Source organism: Mus caroli, unplaced genomic scaffold, assembly GCF_978045245.1.
Source record: "Mus caroli unplaced genomic scaffold, Mus_caroli_1 scaffold_3, whole genome shotgun sequence".
Taxonomy (NCBI): domain Eukaryota; kingdom Metazoa; phylum Chordata; class Mammalia; order Rodentia; family Muridae; genus Mus; species Mus caroli.
In genome coordinates, this window is record NW_028227258.1 from 139,806,753 (window position 1) to 139,826,943 (window position 20,191).

The 20,191-nt window shown below is 39.9% G+C and overlaps 1 protein-coding gene across 4 annotated transcripts in view; it reads right to left on the minus strand.

The window, feature by feature from the left end:
• The window catches only part of Tbl1xr1 (TBL1X/Y related 1), a 140,178-nt gene that overhangs the window by 31,028 nt on the left and 88,959 nt on the right, over positions 1-20,191 (minus strand). For 3 of the 4 annotated variants that reach the window (XM_021157626.3, XM_029475478.2, XM_029475479.2), the window contains one exon: positions 3,553-3,655. The exons of the other annotated variant lie outside the window; for it this stretch is intronic. In XM_021157626.3, the coding sequence (XP_021013285.1) occupies positions 3,553-3,610 (58 nt within the window). In that variant the 5' untranslated portion in view covers positions 3,611-3,655. The remainder of the gene's footprint in view (positions 1-3,552; positions 3,656-20,191) is intronic. 4 annotated transcript variants of the gene reach the window in all.

Sequence of the window (20,191 nt, forward strand, 5' to 3'; positions counted from 1 at the left end):
ATTACTAGGAAATCTTATTTAACACCCCCACCTAACAAAATTGGATGTGGATTGGGTGGTGGGGAAAATCCACATCAGTTTAGTTCTAGTGAACACTGTGTCTGGTTCAATTACATGATTTATCACGACTGAGTAGTTACTGCATAAGGATGCCAGGTAAGTCAATAAGCAATTCAAATTCACACCTTGGGGCAAATACTAACTACAGGAGGAGCACTGGTTCAAGTCAATCCTTACTGATATATAACAAGTACTTTTTAAGATTACCGCAAAGGGGAAAAAATCATTTCCTAAGAGGTATTTGTTACACTGGTTTAGATTCCTAAAAAGGTTGAATGGTGGGGGCCTCAGCAATCTTCTCAGCCAATTTGGAAAGTCAACCCCAACTGAGTACTGAAAACTATCACCATGCCATCTCTTTTCAAAAAACAACCTCATTTCTGAAGTCAATCATCTAGAGGCCTAAGACTAAAATACCTTCATTCCCTCTACATAAGCAGTCTGGTCAACATTAAATTCAGTATTTAGGGAACAGACATTACAAATTCTTACTGGAACATGTTACTTCTAAACCAATTATTTGTCAAAACAGAATCAGAGCTTCCTAAGGCTTTCCCCACCCTAGAACCAGAACAAGACACTTCCCTCAAGCCCAGTCACCCCACAGTCTTAGTTTTAAAGCATTTCTGTCGAGGGCTCTTTGACCTCCTTTCTTTCTGGCTCCTTATTTCATAGGGGATGCAGTAAGGAGTAGGAAGGCATTTTGTGTTATTAGACATTTCAAGACAAATAGTTATGACTCAAGCAACTTGTATCCTATTGCTTAAATATTTAACTGATTGCCAGAAGCAAACCTGAAATCAATGGTGCTGATACAACTGAACCCCATGCTTCCAGAGATGACAAGAGTCATGTATCATTGGATGTCAGAACCAAGGATTAGCTTTCTGAACAGAAGGTAAGTGCTCAGATCTACAGCCAATGGAGTCTGTAGTAGCTGAGATACTAGGTTCCAGATTCTTGTACTGAATTCACAGAACTGTAATATCCTTCAACTCTACAGTCTTCTGCATCTGGAAGAAACTTAAAAGTCTGGTGACTATATATATATATATATATATATATATATATATATATATATATATATATATAAAATGTCACATTCCACTGCTTGCTGTCCCTTGTCTACATACTCAGCACTATCCATGATGGTTCTGGGAAGACAGCTCAGTCCACACCTCAGTATGTACACCTTTCAGGCTGTTCACTCTAGACTCAAGTCATTATTTATAAGTTTTCTTATGTAATATCATGAACATGCTTGCATATATAATGCATACTTCCTGTCTTCTTTTGAAAAAACTTAAGTATTTTAAAATTTAATTGTTGTTGTTGTTATTTATTATTGTTATTATTGGGGGAGATGGAGTTAAGAGAACTTCATGGACTGTGTTCTCTCTTTCAACTTTTCATGGGTTCCAGGGATCCAAAGCGGGTCACCAGCTTTCAAGGCAAGTGCCTTCCCATACACTGAGCCATCTTGCCAGCCATCTCTATCAATTTTAAATTGTCCTATGACTAACACACAATCTTGCCCTTTAAGTCATCTGGACCTCCTGCTGTTTTCCAAGAGATTCTAATACAAGCTGCCAAGGACACAAACAAGAGCAGACAAAAACTCTGGGAAAGAAGGTATGTTGACATTTATGGCAAGGTGTAGCAGGAGGGTAAATATCCTCAGTTAAAATGCCATCAAGTACACCAATTTTCTCCTGTCATAAAAAGTTACAATATAAAGATACTTTTGCACTTCTATACATGCTATCTACTAATTCTTCAATAGCAGTATGATGAAAATATGTTGGTAAGACATAATAAAAAGTCCATTTGGTACTGTAACACACACTGATTACCTAAGATGACTTGAGCTGATTATTCACAATCCTTGAAAATACAACTCTTGCTTTAGATTTGCTTTTAATGGGAAAAGGTTTTATATATAGCCCAGGCTGGCCTTGAACCATCTGTAGCTGGAGATGACACTTTCTGACCATGTGACTGCACACTGGGTCTCTGGTGACCCACTGCCAGCTCTCTCCCTTGATCTCCACTGTAACCTACACCATCCAAATACATGTGTAATTCACATTCTTTACCAAGAATACAGGTAACTTCATGAGACATTTAATATCGCATCACTGGATATTCTTTAAGAAATTAGACAGATCAGTATTTTGTTACCTCCCCTCTTTCCTGATTATTTTCTTGTAGAAATATCAACAGCAGTTTGTAGAACTGTTTGGAAAGAGGAGAATCTGAACAAGCAGTTAACACTGTAAGGCACCTCGCCCTCGATGCCTCACCTGGACACTGGATAAATCACAGGGTAAGGTGCTCAGCTGTTTCTGATGTGCTCAAACAGTAATGCCCAGTGGTTTGACCTAAACACTGAGTAGTCTTTCCAATACATCAAGTGAGACTTCCTAACAAATCCCTACCCCCCAAGTCCTTCCCACTGCTTGATGACTAGTCATCCCAAAGCTGCAAACCTGGGGTGTTTGAGCTATGGTGTCCACACACCTGATTCTTCCCATGTTGGGCAGAGTGTTACATAATAATTTGTAAACACTTTCACAGGCTGAATGGGAACAGTCACCAGGGCTACTGTTCTGTGTCTTTATTAACCATCGTGTATTTGATGGTTAAGCAGTCTGTTTGATCTGCTTTTCCCCTCACAGTATAAACAAACTCCAAACCTTCCCCTGTCTCCGTTATCCCCCCTCCCTGTGGTCAGTTAGTTTCAGTATCACACCCCTCCAGCCCCCACTCTGCTTACTGCTGTCTTTCTCTCTTTCTACCACCCCCCCACCCCCCGCGCCATGGTTGAGCTCTTTTCCTCTTCGCTCACATATTATCTTCCCAGCTACTCAGAGAGGAATAGTGGTATTTACATTTCTTGCCTGGTCCAGCAATATTTCACTTGTAGTCTTATTTCTATATTATGATTAGACCTTTTTATGTAGAAATCTGAAATGTTCAATACCTTAATTGCAAACCACATTCAATGATCTATAATAATAAGCATCTGAATACATCAATCAGAATTCAGATCAAAATATATTTAATAAATATATTGGGATTAATACCTCTGAAAAATGTTATGAAAAATATTAATTGAGCTTTACTATTCCTACCATAAGTAGGAGTAATAATTAACTGTATACATGCAATATACATCACTAACCTGATGTTTCTGAGTCTTTACTAAACATATGCAACAATGTCATGCCATAACACCCTCCTAATTAAAACTGACCTCTAGACATCAAAAGACAAACTGCTAGTTATATGTATTTGCCTGAGATGATCCCAACATATTTGAAAGAGTCAGAGAGTTAAACCATGCAGTAAACACAGCTTTAAAGTGGCAGTCCAGACACCAATAAACAGACAAAGCTCAACAGTTTGGACTGTTACAAATTTCAAGTGCAAAAAAATTATTTTGAGAATAGTGAAAGAATTTGAGGCCTATTACTTTATAGCAGTACTCACCTGACTCTTGCAAGTACCTATATACCAAGAAGTTGACCTCATCACTGCTTATACTCATCTTTATTCCCACTTAAACCATGAGGTCACAACACAGGACATAACCCTAAAAATAAAACAAAGTTCATTATTTTCTCAGTACAAGAATACTAAAACAAAATGTAAACAATGTTGTAAAAAAAGCATTTAATTTTATTAAATGATGTAAAACAAAGGTTCTTATTGCTTTGCAGCATTAACATAGTTACTTCCATAGGTAGTAAGATGACATACAGAAAACATAGCTAGTGCTATTTTTTTATAGGGCACCATCCTGTTGAAAAGGCAAAGATTCATTCACAAAGGCCTTTAGCATTGCATGTAATGCAAACTCCCTTTAGTCTCTTTAACTTAAGGGGGTGGGGGGGGGGGGTTGCAAGATTTAAGATTTCAGCATAATAGTTATTGGGAAAAGGCACAATCTTAAAGTCCTGAGCAGGGAGGAGCCTCAGTCCTGACCTCTAGCTCTCTCCATCTCATAACAGAGGTCAAGTCTGTGTATGTATATATACAGGATCTGAACATGCATAAAGCCACGAGAGAGGAACAATCTTATAATGCCACATTCTCTCACTGATAGGATGATGTCAGGCAAGAGACACACTAAAACAAGACTTAAGTATATATTAGCATAAATCTATTTCATAATTTAAGAAAGAGATCAGAAATGTTCTCTTAAGAGCCAGTAACTATTAGAGGTTCAGCCAGCCATACAGCCTGTCACAACTACTCAGTGTCACCATGTGGTGTAAAACAGTAAATACAAACAAAGGAGCATGGCTGTGTGCCACTCAACTTTACTTATGGACCTATACTTCACAGCAATTATTCTATTCTAAATATTAGCCCCCCCCATCACATTTTTAAAAAAGAAAAACAAAATGAGAAAAAAAAATCCTTTCTTTTTCAGTATTATGATTCTCACTTCAATATGAGACTGACATATGAGAAAACCATTTCTATGGACAGGGCTATTACTGAGAAATATTCATATACTAATCTCTGATGGCTACCAGAAGTGCAGGACAGAGTGGATAAATGAGATCAGTAGGAAAAACTCCATACTAGTAGGACTCACTGCTCATCCCAAACCTTGACCCAAGTTACCAATCTACATAAGCAGTGGAGGCAATGACAACAATTTACACATGATGCTGTCTTAAATGTTATCACATCTTCAAAGGCAGCCAGAACATGTCATACACAGGCAATGTAATCCCCACTGAGCAAGGGTTTAGATACATATAGCATCTTCTACTAGCACACTCCTGAATGGGGGTGAGCTCTCAACGCCAGGAGCAGTTGTCATTCATCTGTGGCCAGGCTGCTCACTAGGACCACATGAGGAGCTATGCCAAGCTGACTGTGTGAAGCCAAGAGGTGCGGCACAGGTACCTCTTTAACATGGTGGGTTTGTTACACCTTTTAACTCTACACCCAAAGTAGTATAACTAGGAATAACACTACATTGCTGCACTGTGTTCTAGTACATAGGAAGTGACCTACCTCACACATGACTGTGAGGAAGATTGAGTCTTTCAAGGTCTTTAAGCTCAAATAAAACTTTTTGGGTATTTTTCGGGGGGGGGTACCCTTCTAAGAGATACACTGAGGATATATGGACACAAAGGAGCCTTAGAAAGCACCAACCTTAACAGCCCCATGGGCACAAAAGAACCTCAGAAGACACTGGCCCTAATCCCTTGAACTTGGATGTCTAGCACCCAGGATCCTGAGAATAGGCATTTTTTTTTAGATTTGTTAGAGTACCTCTAGCTAATGTAAAATCATTATTGTTGGTTTGTTTTGTTTGTTTGTTTATTTTTAAGCAGGAAGGCTTCACTACGTTACCCTAAGTATTAACAACCTCTTGAACTTGTCTCAGTGACCCTGTTTCTACTTCCCCAAGTCACTGGCTTGGCACAATAGGTACGTGCCAGGAACTATATGTGGCTTCATCACTTCCAAGTCAGAAAATATGATATCATTCTTTGATACCTGCAAATTTAATAGCTGGATTCAGAGCTTAAGTCTGTCCTTCAAAAATAGATTCCATCTTTAACCATTCCATGCCCTTCAGAAATCACTGAGGAGGAGGAGATGAGCAGTGCCACCTAGCACTGAAAACATGCTACTTTCAATTTCCCCTCTCAGGAAAAGTAACTAAATCCTTACCAATGTTTATGGTAATACAATTGAGTATATAAACTACATTAAAGAATGAGAGCTTTGAGACATTTTCTCATGTCTTCTGAAACATATTTTAAAAGGCAAAGAATTCTTATTATTTAAAGACTAAATAATACCCTGCTTATGAAAACACATATGTAAACTGTAAAGCAAAAAAAAAAAAAATCTTAATGTAATTATACAATCTCAGGAAGAAATCCCCTGAATAAATATATGTTCCAGGTTATTTGATTAACTAATGAAAAATAAATTTAAGACTGAGTTTAACAAAATCAAATCAATTCTTTTTGAACTCTAGTTTTTTGATACAGAGTTTCTCTGTGTAGCTCTGGCTTGCTGTGAACTCAGAGAGTCACTTGCCTCTGAGTGCCACATCCTGGGATTAAGGTGTTTGACCCACTATGCTTGGCCAAATCAATTAAATTCTTTAAGCAATAGCTACTAATGCACCTACTTTTGTGTGTGTCAACACTATGGTTTCTGTGCATACGATTTAAGGATGGCTGCTGGCAAACTCCCAGGTTGGAGACACAGGCTCAATGATCAAAGCACAAGCCACAAAAGCAGGAGGGGCAGCGTCCAGATACCAGCACCACACACAAACTCGAAATCACAGCATGAGTTTCTCACCCCAGGAATCCTAGCATGACACAGAGAGCAAGAGACAGGAGCATCTTGGGAGCTGGCAGAAAACCACAGCAGCAACCACTAGAACAGGTTAACCTGTGCTCAAAATTCAGGTACTGCAAGAATCGAGAAAACCATGCTGGGCCAAAGGATAAGAGCAAGACATTACAATGATGCTTATGAAAACATTTCCAGAATAAGGAGGTGTATAAGTAAACTAAGACTACTGAGCCTGCAGTAAGCTGAGAAAGGTGTTCACATACTGTTGTACTGTTTAAAAGAGCAAGAGTCTGAATCTGTACCATATGGTGCTGTAGCAAACCGGCCATCAACAGAGACTAAGTGTCCAGTGTAGTGTTTCAAAGCAGAAGAAAACCATAAAATCTGACCTAATGGACAAGTGCCTGTTTAAGGTCAAGTGTAAAGGGCATAAGCTGCACTCAGTACTCAGGGAAAGAGCAAGAGGGTGACAGCACTTCAAGGTTTTCTTCTCCAAAAAGCAAACAACAAAAACAAAAACAAAACACCCCATGGAGGAACCAAGGCAAACACACAAAGCAAAGATCTCTGTCACAACCACCTAAAGCCAAACAGGGTTTAGTCCTTTGTAGTGCCTTGCCAATGAAGCTACACAATCTCTATTTGCAATGAGGCAGGTATCTTGTGGAAAGATGCATCCTCTCCACTTCATAGAAAACATGTTTCATTGTTAAGATAAGCCCAGGTACTCAGAACTTCAAGTCAGGTATAATAAATAAACGTGTGTGCAGATGAACAGTACCACCTAGCACTAAAAACATGCTCCTTTTAAAGCGTGATCAACTTTTAAAACTCGGTGTAGTATTGGGTCTCTAGAAGGCCTACAGAATGTTCTGGTGCTGTGGGGCAGCAAGCCTTCTTTCACACATGTCACTACAGTACTCCCTTTCTCACATTTGCACACGGTTACCTAGCAAAGATGTAGGAACAACCACCGTGTGAGGAATTCTTCATCACTATGCACAACAACAAAACCAAGCCAAAAGCTCCCCCTGAAGCCTTATCTTAACACCAGTGTGTCCCTTAGTCCCCAGTTCACAGAGCCCCAAGCTCAAACAGGCCTTGGCTTTTTGGCTAACCTGGTTGCACCCTTGTCAGTTTATACTTCAAACAACAGAGTGGTTTCTCAGTTGACATCTCTTAGATATTTCTTATAAATGAACAAGACAAAACTTTCACTTCCAAGGAAATACTAAAAATTTGTTGGCAATCATTAAATTTTGCCTTTAAATTAAAAAAGAAATCTTATGATTTTTAGAAACACTGTTAAAAGTTGCTAATGCCGCAGCACCTAATGTTAATAAGGAAAATGGTGAATTAATTAATAGTTCTGATATTTTAATATTGTATCACATGATTGTGAAAGGGTTTTTTTTTTAAAGATTTACTTATTCATTTTATATATACGAGTACACTGTAGATGTTTATAGACATGCCACAAAAAGGCATCGGATCCCATTACAGATGGTTGTGAGCCACCATGTGGTTGGCAACCACAAAACTTACAAAATTACATAGGAATAGAGGGTGTGTTAAAAAGTTAGAGAAAGGGCCAGGAGTAATGGCAGACATCATTAATACTTGAAAGGCAGAGTTAGGTGGATCTATCTCTGTGACTCCAAGGCAAGACTGGTGTATATTTTAACAGGCATGTATATTTTAACAGAAAAGAATTACAAAAGGGTGCAGAGAGCTAAGCAGTCAAGAGCAGTATTCCAGCACCAAATAGGGGAGAAGCTTGAGATGATGGCATGCTCTGGCATCTTCAGGCACACACCTATGCACATATACTTAATTAAAAATAACAAAAAATAAAACATATACAAAACTTTCACTGATCCATTATCACAGTGAGCCCCTAAAAAAACCTGTTCATCTGCTGGTGTGTCAGCCTGGTAATAAAAAAGACGATGAAATTTATTCCAAAAATAAATTTTGGTTTTAATTTGGAAACATTCCAGCTTTCCGCACAGTCAAGGCTCCCCATATGTTTCAACTGCAGCAGCACATCTTCAGACTTGAATTCAGAGCAGATGTGAATACCCAGCTGTGCAGCAAGCCAGAGATTAAAGGATTTGCAGAAACATAAAACAATGCCATGATCTAAATACTTTTCTTGGGAAACACTTTTATTTCATAAACACATGATTTGTGTTACTATGTTAAGTATGAAGTTATGTTAAAATGTGAATTATAAATTTTTACACTTTTAGTGTCTGATGCAGTAAATACCAATAGTACATACCACACATTATTTAAAAACAAAACAAAACAACAACAACAACAACAAAAAATCCTCTATGGTTAATGAAGTCAGGTTGTATAGGACTGTGAATGCGTGAGGGCGGCTGGGTATAAAACCCCAATCCTTCTTAGCAATACCAGTTATCATCATTTCTCTGCCACAGTCAGTTTCCTGACAAGAAGGGAAACTGTTTCAATAGGCCTTGAATGTTCAGATTTTTAAGTTGGCCTAAATCTTCCATTTAAGCTTAAATGGGAATATGCATTAGCTACCCCCTCAACACGTACATAAGAGAATAAGTACTAATGTAAAAAATCATAAGTAGCAGTACACAAAAGATCTAGTTTTTATTAAACATATTGCATCTAGCTCTGAATCATTAGAGAAATTAGGAAAATACACTTAGAAAAGGCCACACCTCTGTATATGGAGTTCTCCACAGACACCCATGTGATTTAACAATTACACTGAAAATGGCTGTCTTAAACCCATCATCTATCTCACAAAGATTTTATTGAGTTCTGGATTGTATACTGGTCATTGTTCTATTCCAATAGAGACTCATTAACATTCAATATAAAGAGGGACCTAAAAGAGATGGCTCAGCACTTTTCTTGCTCTTTCAGAGGACTAGGGTTCAGTTCCAAGCATCTATATGGCAACTTACAACCATCCATAACTCCAGTCCCCTCATCTGAGCTTCTTAGGTTCCACGTATGCACAGTGTACATATATACATGCAGGCAAGACATTAATACTTATTAAATGAAAACAAGTTTGAGGACAGTTATGGTAGTACACGCCCTTAATTCTAGCAATCAGGTGGCCGAGGCATACCAGCTTGGTCTACATGAGTTCCAGGATAGTCGGAGCTGTGTAGAGACTTTGTCATGGATAGATTAGATTAGACTATATAGACAGACAGACTGATTTATAAAAACTGTAGAATAAGAACAAAAAAAAGAACAGAGAGGCAAATGAAAATGTTCATGAAAATGTCTGTTAGAATTTCTTCTAGGCTCTACCTCACAGTTACTTGGCAACAGCTAGGAATGCCTGACTATACAAGGGACTGTGTGCTCCCTCCCCACTCTCTTACCCTCTGTCTCTCTTCTCCATTCCCCTCTCTCTTCTCTTTTCACGTGTCCCTGGCCAGTCTCTTCTCTCTTCTCCCTCCCCCTTTCTGACTCTCCACTCCATCCTCAACTCCCCTCCCCATGCCCTAAATAAACTCTACTCCATACTATATCAGCTGTATGGCTGGTATCTCAGGAGGAAAGGATGCCTCAGAATGGGCCTGCAGAAACAACCCTCCCACTACCTGATCATACTACAGATCTACCAACCAATGTCACTGAAAACTATTAGTATATATGCTAACTAAAATAATAATAATAATAAAAACATACATTTAAGAGGAAGAGGAGGAGGAGGAGGTGGTGGTGGTGGTGGTGTGGAGGGGAAGAAAGCAGTAACAGCAGCAGCCTCTTAAAGAGAATAGGCCTTGTAGACATTCTAGGCTGCATGCCATTCCACAGCATCCCCTCCACTCTGACAGGCAGGCTTGGCTGGAGAGGCACAGCTTCTGTGCTGCTGGGATCTAGTTACCAGGACTGGTTCTCTGCAGTGCAACTTGAAACTGAGCCCTCTCCCATTAGCTTTACTTCACAGAGAGCTCTTGTTCAAGGCTACAAAGGACTATAGCTTTCTTTACACTATATACGGCAACAAAGAAACAGAACCTGGGCACTGCAGAGTCACATTTACCATGCACTGCACCTGGTAGTGGTACAGAAATAAAAATAAAGATACTGGCTGTAAAACAATTCTTAAAATCTTTTTGGCCAGTTTAGCAGGTTACAAGTGGTCCAATCTCTATACCTGCCAATGTGTACTCTAAAAGTGTAAGCAAGGAAGTCAAGAAAACACAGGCCAAAGTGTCTAGCAAGGTCAAAAGCAGAGTCTACACATGCACACTGCTAATGGTAACTACATCAAAAATTGTGTGGATTATAAAACACTCAAACATAACATGACAGGGCTCTCCCTCTCCCCAAATCCCTATACATAAGTAATTACTACCATAGCCTACTGGGAAGCCTCAGCAAAGACAGGCCTGTAAGCTGAGCCCTCCTACCTCCATCCAGCCTAAACTACAACTTTCCAGTCCTGAGACTGGTCCAGTCAGTAAACCTGAGAACTGTGTTCTTTCTAGCAGCATTCTAAGAACAGAATACACAAACAGTAAGTATAAGTACATATAATTTACCCCAATAAAAACATACTTATTTCTCCGGGAAACACGACGATTTAGAAGAAGCACCTTTTTTAGTACAAAGCACTCAAGTCTGCATTCATCGGCAGCAGTTTCTAAGTGGCTAGAACCAAGCTCATAGAACTCAACTCAGTTCTAGTGACCGTAGCACAAAGCCCACACACATGGCATGGCAGGCCTTTTGGGAGCCACCGCATTCACGATCTTTTCCTCAGTTCAGCACATCAGCTTGCTTCTCTGTGTAATCTGCATGTGGCCAGCGTCTACTTTTCTATAAGTTTCTGTCCAAAGCTTGCCAGTTTTATCAGAACTCTGTCCACACTGAAGTAAGCCTGCTCTGATGATTAAATGTGAGCTGATTGTAATTCACAAGACTCTGTTCCCAACAAGGTGCCATTCAGTGCTGGAGGAATGGGGGGCGGGAGGGGGGGGTGAGGGGATGGTGCTTCCAAATAAAAGGACTTTTTAGTAACATTTTTAAACTTTCAATTTCCATACTAATCAACTAATCAGCAAGCTTACTATATGGGGTTTAGTTCAGATTTCCAACGTGGAAAGAACTAACCCAGCAACCTCACCTCAGCAGTTTGGCAAACATTGGTTAGGAAGGTGTTATCCCCATCTGAGCAAATTAAGCCTTCATCCCAGTAGCCACTAAGACATTCCACTATTACTTAGCAACATAAACTCAGGCCTTCTGCTAATTAGAATTTCTTAAAAGACAAACAAGAAATTAGGTTAAATTTGTGATAAAGGAGCATTTTTAATAAGATAAAAATATTGAAGATTTTAATATCATGGTATAGCACTGTCCTCTATAAACTACTTCTATCTGCAGAATGTACAGCAGTAATAAACTAGACACAAGATATAGATATCCTGCACATCATCTATGTTCTCTTCCTGCCAGATCTTTGTTCTCCCTTCCCACCAATATTCCCTTTCTAGGGTCCAGGTTCTACCTGTACTAGTGATATAAAGCGGGGAGAATAATGATGGGGAGGGAGGTTTAAGTGGCAAGAGGAATAGGCAGAAAGGGCAGAGACAAGGATAGAGGCAAGAATAACACTAAAGGATATTAGAAAAGACCATATGGAAACCTACGTGCATCACCTACTCAAGGACTCACACCACAGTACAACACATTGAGACTAAATTTCAACATGAATTATGAAGAGACACAGTGTTCAGACTGGGACTCAGTCTCAGGACAAGCAGCTGAGCTGTATATTTTACACATCAAAGCAGACCTGGCCTCCAGATTCTCCCAGCATCCCTCAGTTCCTACCAGTTACAGGACATGGCTGGCACACCAGGCCCTCTACTCTGAACTTTCTAGTTTCCCTTCCCCAGGAAGCTCTTCCCGATACAGTCCAGACATTTTTGGTCTCCTCTCTCCCTCACTCTGCATTTTCTCTCTCCCGACGTGTGCATACTCTTTCTCTTTCCCATGCCCTCTGTCTCTCTCCCCATTGCCTTTTCTTGGGACCAGTGAACCCAACCAAAAGCAGCTTCCCAGTAAACCTTTTATACTTTAATTTGGATTGAACTGGCTCATTTCATCGGTGGAGAACACTTATAACAGACCACAGCAGAGAGATTAGAGTAACACCTTACTAGTCAATATCAGTTCCCATGAAAGGAATATAACCATAATAAGGTTTAGGCAATGTTGGTATACTGTAAAAACAATACCTATGTTAAAAGAATACAAAATGAAGGAAATTAAGTCTCGAATTATTACTTTTCAAAAATGTCAGAAGTAGTGTAATATGTTAAAACAATATGCAGGCATACTGTCACTCAACTGCATCTTGGCCTTTTGGAGATAAGATCAAGGGAAAGGTTACTTAGCTCTGGGAATATTACAGTACAAATAAATCAATTTTTTGATTCTTACTGTAAGTGGAAGGGGTTTGAACAATTTTAGCAACCTTGTAGATAACCATCCTAGCATGTGCAAAGTCTGGCTTTGATCTTCAGTACCTAACAAAAATTAAAAAGTAAAAATCAATGAAAACTCAGCCATGAAAACCAAGTGGTAGCCCTCATCTGAGTTCTGGTTAAAAACGGCCATCTACTCGGTCAGAAACGACTTAAAAATGTCATTCTCCCCGTGACAATCGTTCAAACATCATACCTAATGACGTGGGAGACTTCCCTCTGTGTCCCAAACTATTACTCTATTACTCTTCAAAGAAATAGTTGTTAAATTAGGAAATCGATGTTTCTTTTTGCGAGCCTTTAACATGGAGCATAGCGACCTTAACCTCACTGTGCCATTTCACTTGCCGAGCAGAGAAGAATGCAGCCGCCATACCTTACACGGAGGAGTGCTTAAGAGCACACTCACTTTAAGTCCTAATACCACCTTAACTCACCTTCCAATACATATCTCTTCCAGACAAACTGACTGAATTAGAAGCATTCTAAAAGGCAGCCTGTGTTTATCCAATATAGCCTCACCTAGCTTACCTGGCTCTGGGTTCAACTGGACCTCTTAAAATCTACCTGCAATAAGTGGCTCAATATGCCACAGGCTCCCATTCTGAAAGCCCTTATGTTCAAGTACAGTGGTTCTCAATTTTCTAATGCTGCAACCCTTTAAGACAATTCCTTATGTTGTAGTGACTCCAGCCATAAAACTATTTTGTTGCTACTTCATAACTGTGATTCTGCTATGGTTATGAATTGTAAATATTTTTGGAGAGGTTTGCCAAAAAGGTCACGACTCACAGGTTGAGAACTACACTGCTCTAGGGTAAGATAATACAAAACAGTATTTGCATAAATTAATTTGCCTTTATCAAAATAAAGCACAGTCTATACCTGTTCTTTCTTTAGGCCTCTTTCCAGCAAAACTGTCCTAACATATTTCTATATGTGTGGCTTCACACATTTTATCTCAACTCAACTGTTAACTTGTATACAGACAGGTTAAGTTTTACAAATGAATGTAGATAGGCAATGAATGCCAAAACTTTAATGTATTTACAAATAAGTATTGTAAAATCCTTTCAGCCCTTGTGACACAGTATTCATTGTTTAGCATCAATGCCTTAGTAAACAGTAAACTAAAGGTTGGCCATTTCACTGACACAAAAACAGAGGGGGGAGGAGCAAGCACAACTCGAATCCCAGCACTTGGGAAGTAGATATGCATATGGCAGTTCTAGAACAAGCCATCATCAGGGGAACATCAATAGAGGCACATTTACCCAAGGTGTTTCTACACTAAAGTTGGCACTGTGTACTACATATGATCCACTTATATCTGTTTCCCAATCCACAGCAAATGTGTGGCAGGCGCTGTCTCTCTCCGTCAGCATGCCTCTTCCCCTCACACTTAAGCCTCTGGAGCCCAGGCACTGGTCTGCCCCCAGCTCAACTGCAGGCCTGCACTGCTCTCCAGGTTCTCTTGCCTTACTTAAGCCCCCACCTACACTCACATCTGTCACCTGATTCTGAGGCTCTGGAATGTTCTTTCCTGTTCAGTTGGTCATTTGTAGATGGAATGTAGGACCTCTCAGCCTCTATAACCCAATGAGCCCAGTCAAAACCACTCCATTGTTTCAGGCACCGAGATTGAGTCATGTGGGACGAACCCAGGTCAACATAAGAACCCAGCTCACTCAAGAACTACAAATAGTCCTTCAGGGGCCTCAAAGACCACAGGACCCTGTGGTTTGCCAAATCAGAAAGCAGACAAGCTACCCCAGACTGCTAAGGTTCTACCAAAGTGGTACATGAGCCAACTAGAGGCTGAGTGAGCATAATGTAGAAAAACAAAAAGTGCAACTTGCAACATAAATACAATCTCCTCCCTGTGCCCACAGGCTGTTTTGCTGCCAAGCATGCTGTATTTTTGGCTGATAATTCTTGGCTTTTTGGCATTTCACTCACACAAACTGCTCTCTTATCTCGTCTCAGATCTTGGCCAAACTCTTGTATTTACTTTTAATTCAATTTACTAAGACCCTATCAATATTTCCTGTCATAGCCATGGTGCTTGGTCAGACCAAAGAGTTGCCTTTCAGTAAGCAGCTGCCTTACTGAAAGTTTTTCCTTAAGTAACAATGATCAAATTTAAGACGCTAAGGGGCTGGGGACTTAGCTCAGTGGTAGAGCACTTGCCTAGCAAGCTCAAGGCCTTGGGTTCAGTCCTCAGCTTCGGGGGGCTTGGGGGGAAATAATAAAAATAAATAAATTAATTAATTAAGAAGCTATAGTGCCCAAAATAAAACCTTTAAAGTAAGCAATAATGAAGATCTGTGGGCAGTGTACAGTGTCACAGTACAGTGAGCTGGCTCTGAACCCGACCTAGTCTCTGTAAGTTGTACTACTGAACATTACACCCTCAGCTGGTACCCAAAATATTTTTAAAGACCTTGATTTGCCTATATAGTTGATTAAAATTGGAAAACAAGTTAAGAATTGTTAAGAAATTTTAATTTGTTTAAAAGCTCACTCTTTGTGTGATATTAGTTACTTCAATCAAGTAAGATCAGGATTGTAGCAGGACTAGTGGCACTTAGGAAGCACAGGCAGGTAGATCTCTTGGGAGTTCAAGCCAAGCCTGTTCCAGGACAATCATTGCTACATGTTGAGACCCTGTCTCAAAAATTAACAAACATCAAGCTGCATGATGTGATGGAATCCCAGACTCAATCAAGAGGACTCTACCTAGGTCACAGTTTGTTTGTGTGGAAAATAAGGGTAATGAATTAAGACACTTCTCCTTTCCCCACTCCCCTATTTGAGTTACCCACATTAACCGAGGATCAATACTTCACCATGGTGGACAATAATCTCCATTTCCCTCACTGCTGATCTTTCTTTCCATTTATACACATGATCTTAGCTATGTGTACATAGAGAAAATACAGTATGTCCATGAGGAAGACAACCCTGGGGTTCTTGGGATGAGAGACCAGGAAAGCTACTGTCATCCTACAAGGATCCTCTGAGTTGTTAGCTAAGGAGAAGCAGTCAAAGGGGGTGCTGTGTTAGTGGCAGTGTTTAACTAACTGCAGGTAGTGGGCACCCTGCTAATGCTGGTGAGTGTCATGGACAAGCACCACCATCAGGCAGGATGAACACCAATTCCAAAACCATGGCCTGAAGGATTCTATACATGGTCATTCAGTATGACATGACTGAAAGGTAGTGCTAAGAACTTACAACAGTCACAAACTCAGTTACTGAAGAAAGGACAAGAAAGATTTTATTTTAATATGTGATAAATAACTATGCCTCTGACATTTCGGTGTTAACGATGCCATTTTCCTATGCACAATGTTTTATTTTTCTGGCTAAATCTCCAAAAATGGATTCTGGCTTTACTTTTTGACAAGGCTAAATTAAGAAATCTTTCCTCTCTCCTTTCATTACTTTCTTCCTCTTTTGAGCAGGTCTATAGGCAGAAGATCAACAAGGTCCTGGGGGAGCTGCAGCCCTTGTGGTTTCCACCTTGTTTTCTGATTGTAACTGACTGCTTACATGCAAGCTACAGTCCAGTGCCCAACATATTTAACTACAGTTGAAACTGAAGACAGCCATCTGTTACTCACAGCGCTCACACTGACAAACTCAAAACTCTACAGGCATAAGAACTAACAAGCTCAACTGTATAGCAGGAATCTATCACAATTCACCCAGGACACCTTCTAGCAGACATGGACATAATCAACCACTCAAAAAATGTGACACTGTTAGCAGGTGACTGCTTACAAAGTGGCCTGTGTGGTGGGGGCAGGAAACTATGGCCTGAGTGTACCTGAGGTATACTCAGAGAAGACTGAAAGCACTGTAATCAATTTTAAACAATTAATTGATGCTAATCAAATTTTTTAAAAGAATAATTTTAAAGCTCATTTTAATGCAAGTTACCGAAAGTGATTTTAAAATAACTTGGCATACACACAGTTCACTTCTTAGTCATCCAAATACTTCACCCTGGTAATATATAGTATCTAAAGTAATATTAAAAATCACTAATAGAATTTTTCCACTTAAAAAAAAAAACCAAAGGTAAAATAAAGTCATCATGGTAGAAATGAAACAGTGATCCTGGGTTAGAAATCTTTGAAACAATTATTAGGTCATTATTAGGGCTCCATCCATCGGGAGCCACTTTATCATTTTTTCCATTTGTCTTCCATTTGACTTTAAGATATTATTTGGTGTGTGTATGTGAGTGCATGTGCATGCATGTGTGTGTGAGTAAGAGTACAGGTGTCAGTCCTCTCCTAACACCTTCTTTGAGACAAGGGCTCTTTGTTGTTGGCTGCGGCTAAGTGGTCCATGAGTTTCCAGAGAACTGTCACTTCTTCCATCTCACTATAGGAGCAGCAGTGGGATTTTCAAATAGGTTCTTGGTTACAAACTCAAGTTCCTTAGTTTGTGCTCCCTTAGGTCACACTGTCCTGGAAGAAGTCACCCATACACACATCAGCAGACAAGGTCACTCATATAAACATCACCACACAGGTAAGATTTTGGCATTTAAATAAGTAGTTGATGTGTGAACTGGTACACCCACTGGATTGTTCCTGGCTAAATTTCCTACTTTAGGGGGATAGTGGAGGATAGAAGTTTAAATATGCTTGGCCCATGGGAAGTGGCAGTTTTAGGAGGCCACTGTTGGAGGAAGTGTGCGGGGGAATATTTTGAAGTCCTATGCCCAGTGAGGAAGAGACCCTCCTCCTAGCTGCTTGCAGAACTGAGTCTCCTACTAGTTGAGTTCTACATCTTGAGCCTTTGGATCAAGATGTAGAACTCTCAGCTCCTACAGTACCATGTCTGCTTGGATACTGCCATGCTTCCCGCCATGATGACAATGGACTGAACCTCTGAAACTGTAAGCCAGCACCAGTTAATTTTTTTTTTTTTAAATAAAAGTTGCCTGCCTTGGTCATGGTGTCTCTTCATAGCAACAAAGTTTTAAGACAGTGAAGAAAAAATTCCAGAGCCTCATCTACTGACTGCACCATGAGATGAATGCAAGATGCCAAGTTCAGGGCCAGCCTTAGATACAAGGCAAATGTGAGGATAGTCAGCAGCATATCAGAACCCCCTCACTTTTTAAAAAAAGTTCTTGTTGTTTACCTTAAGAAAATTACTACATCTCAGTGTCACTGGAAACACGTTTCAGAACTAGGAAAGGTAAACTTAATAGAATAGAGGTGATAGAATTAACAGTTAAGCAAATTTTATCTCAAATATACATTAAAAAAAAAGATAGTTTTCCTAAGGGAAGAATAAAGTTGGACATCAGAGCAATGCGTGGTTTTAGTGGCAGCGTGCCTCTCAGCCTCAGCCCTGTAAAAGAACCACACAAACCAACTGTGATTACTTACATTATTAGCTAAGTGTGTCACTGAGTTCAGTAACAAACTGCCACCTAAAGTCTAAATGCAGACTTGCATGTGTCACACATGTACATGTTCGTGTGTGTGCACGCATGCGCGCGCATTATGCAGGTATTCCAGGTCCATGATGGAAGCTTTCCTCAAATGCTCTTTCTCCAGCTTGTGTTCTGAGATAGTCTCTCAATAAAAGCTCAACAACTTGACTAAAATGACTGGCCACTGAGACCCAGGATTTGCCAGTACTATCATCTTAGTACTGAGAGCATAAATGTGTGCTCCTGACCAGCTTTACGTGTGACTTCTAGGATCCAAACCCACACCCTCACAGCTGGATAGCAAACACTCAATCCACTGACCCTCTTGCTGGCTACCTAAAATACAGACTATTTTAAAGTAAAATCTTGTCATCTCAACTTCAATAATTTCAGCATAAAAATTCATATAGCATATCAAAAATTGTCTTAAACTCAATTTATAGCTGATAATTTGGTCAAGTAAGACAGTAAACAGAAAGTAAAATCATGACTTATGATAGCATTTTTGAAACCTCTTCACTTGAGATCCCAACTACTGGGTCTTCTACCAGTCTCAGTTGAACCTAAGCAAGTGGTATCCATCCACTCCAAGGAGATGCTGCATGCAAGGTTTCATTCTTTCTATTATCCTTCTGAAACACAGCAAGCAGCATACCCTATCTGCCAAGGAGTCTACAAGGCCCCAGTCAGCCTGAAAGAGCAGATGTTAACACATCAGACACATACTTTATATTTCTCTCTTATCCAGCAATTTAGTTTATAAATAAAATACAGTAAGAGATTCACTCCTTAATAGATAAGCAGCCTAAGACTTCTCACAATGTAGAAGTTACATAGTGCTCATCTCTGCATTCTTTACTTAACATTCTCAGGTTTTAACTGACCACTTTCATCAAATTCTTGACCTTAAGAAACTAGTTAAGCAAATGTGTTTTGTCTTCTCACTCCCATCGTTACTCACAGTTCTGTATTTTTCTCAAACCCAGTAGTTTGGAGCTAAGAACAGAATGAAAACTATTGCCAATGAATCACTTGAGCTATTAATAAATTTATTCCAGTTGTGAGAACTGAATAAAACTTCCACTAACAAAAGAACCTGACTGAGACACCTCCCCCTACTAGTCTTTAGTTTTTATAACATTTTATGAAAAATTTCAGACATACACAAAAACTAAAATGCTCACAAAGCTTCAGCGTTTCCTTACATTTAATACCAAAACCACAGTGGCAATGAGCAAGCCCACATCAAGCTTTAAGCTGAATCCTAGCTGCTAGACAGACTAGTCCTGCTGTTGCTCGGCTCTCCACTGCAGGCTCACAGTAGTGTGTTCTCCAGTCTTCACCACCATAGAGTGGGGACAACAACACCCATCAGCAGAGCTCAGAGCACAGTAGTGGGGTACCTCACTCTGCATGGGTTCTACCCACACCTCCTCCTTCCTTACGTATTACTCTATCACAGTGTATAAATTTAACACCTTTTTAACTCCTGTGCCAAAGAAGCCTGTTCCTGGACTCCAGACACTTGCTCTGGCTCCTGCTGGCTTGGGTTTGTCACAAAGGTATTTTCAGGGTTCATGTTCTGGGTCCTGGGCTGTCCAAACACTCAGTAACATTTGTGGCATGTCTGCTGCCGAGGAGCCACTGCTCCTTCTCCCCAGTTAAAACTCTCTACATCTATAAAGCACACAGTCACACCACAGTGACATACCTTCCCATTTTCAACCTTTAATATTTGATTAAGTTACTTTCAGTTTTAAAAGCTGAGATATAAAACCTGCTGGCATACACCTGACTCCTATACCAAGGAGGCCGAGAAGGG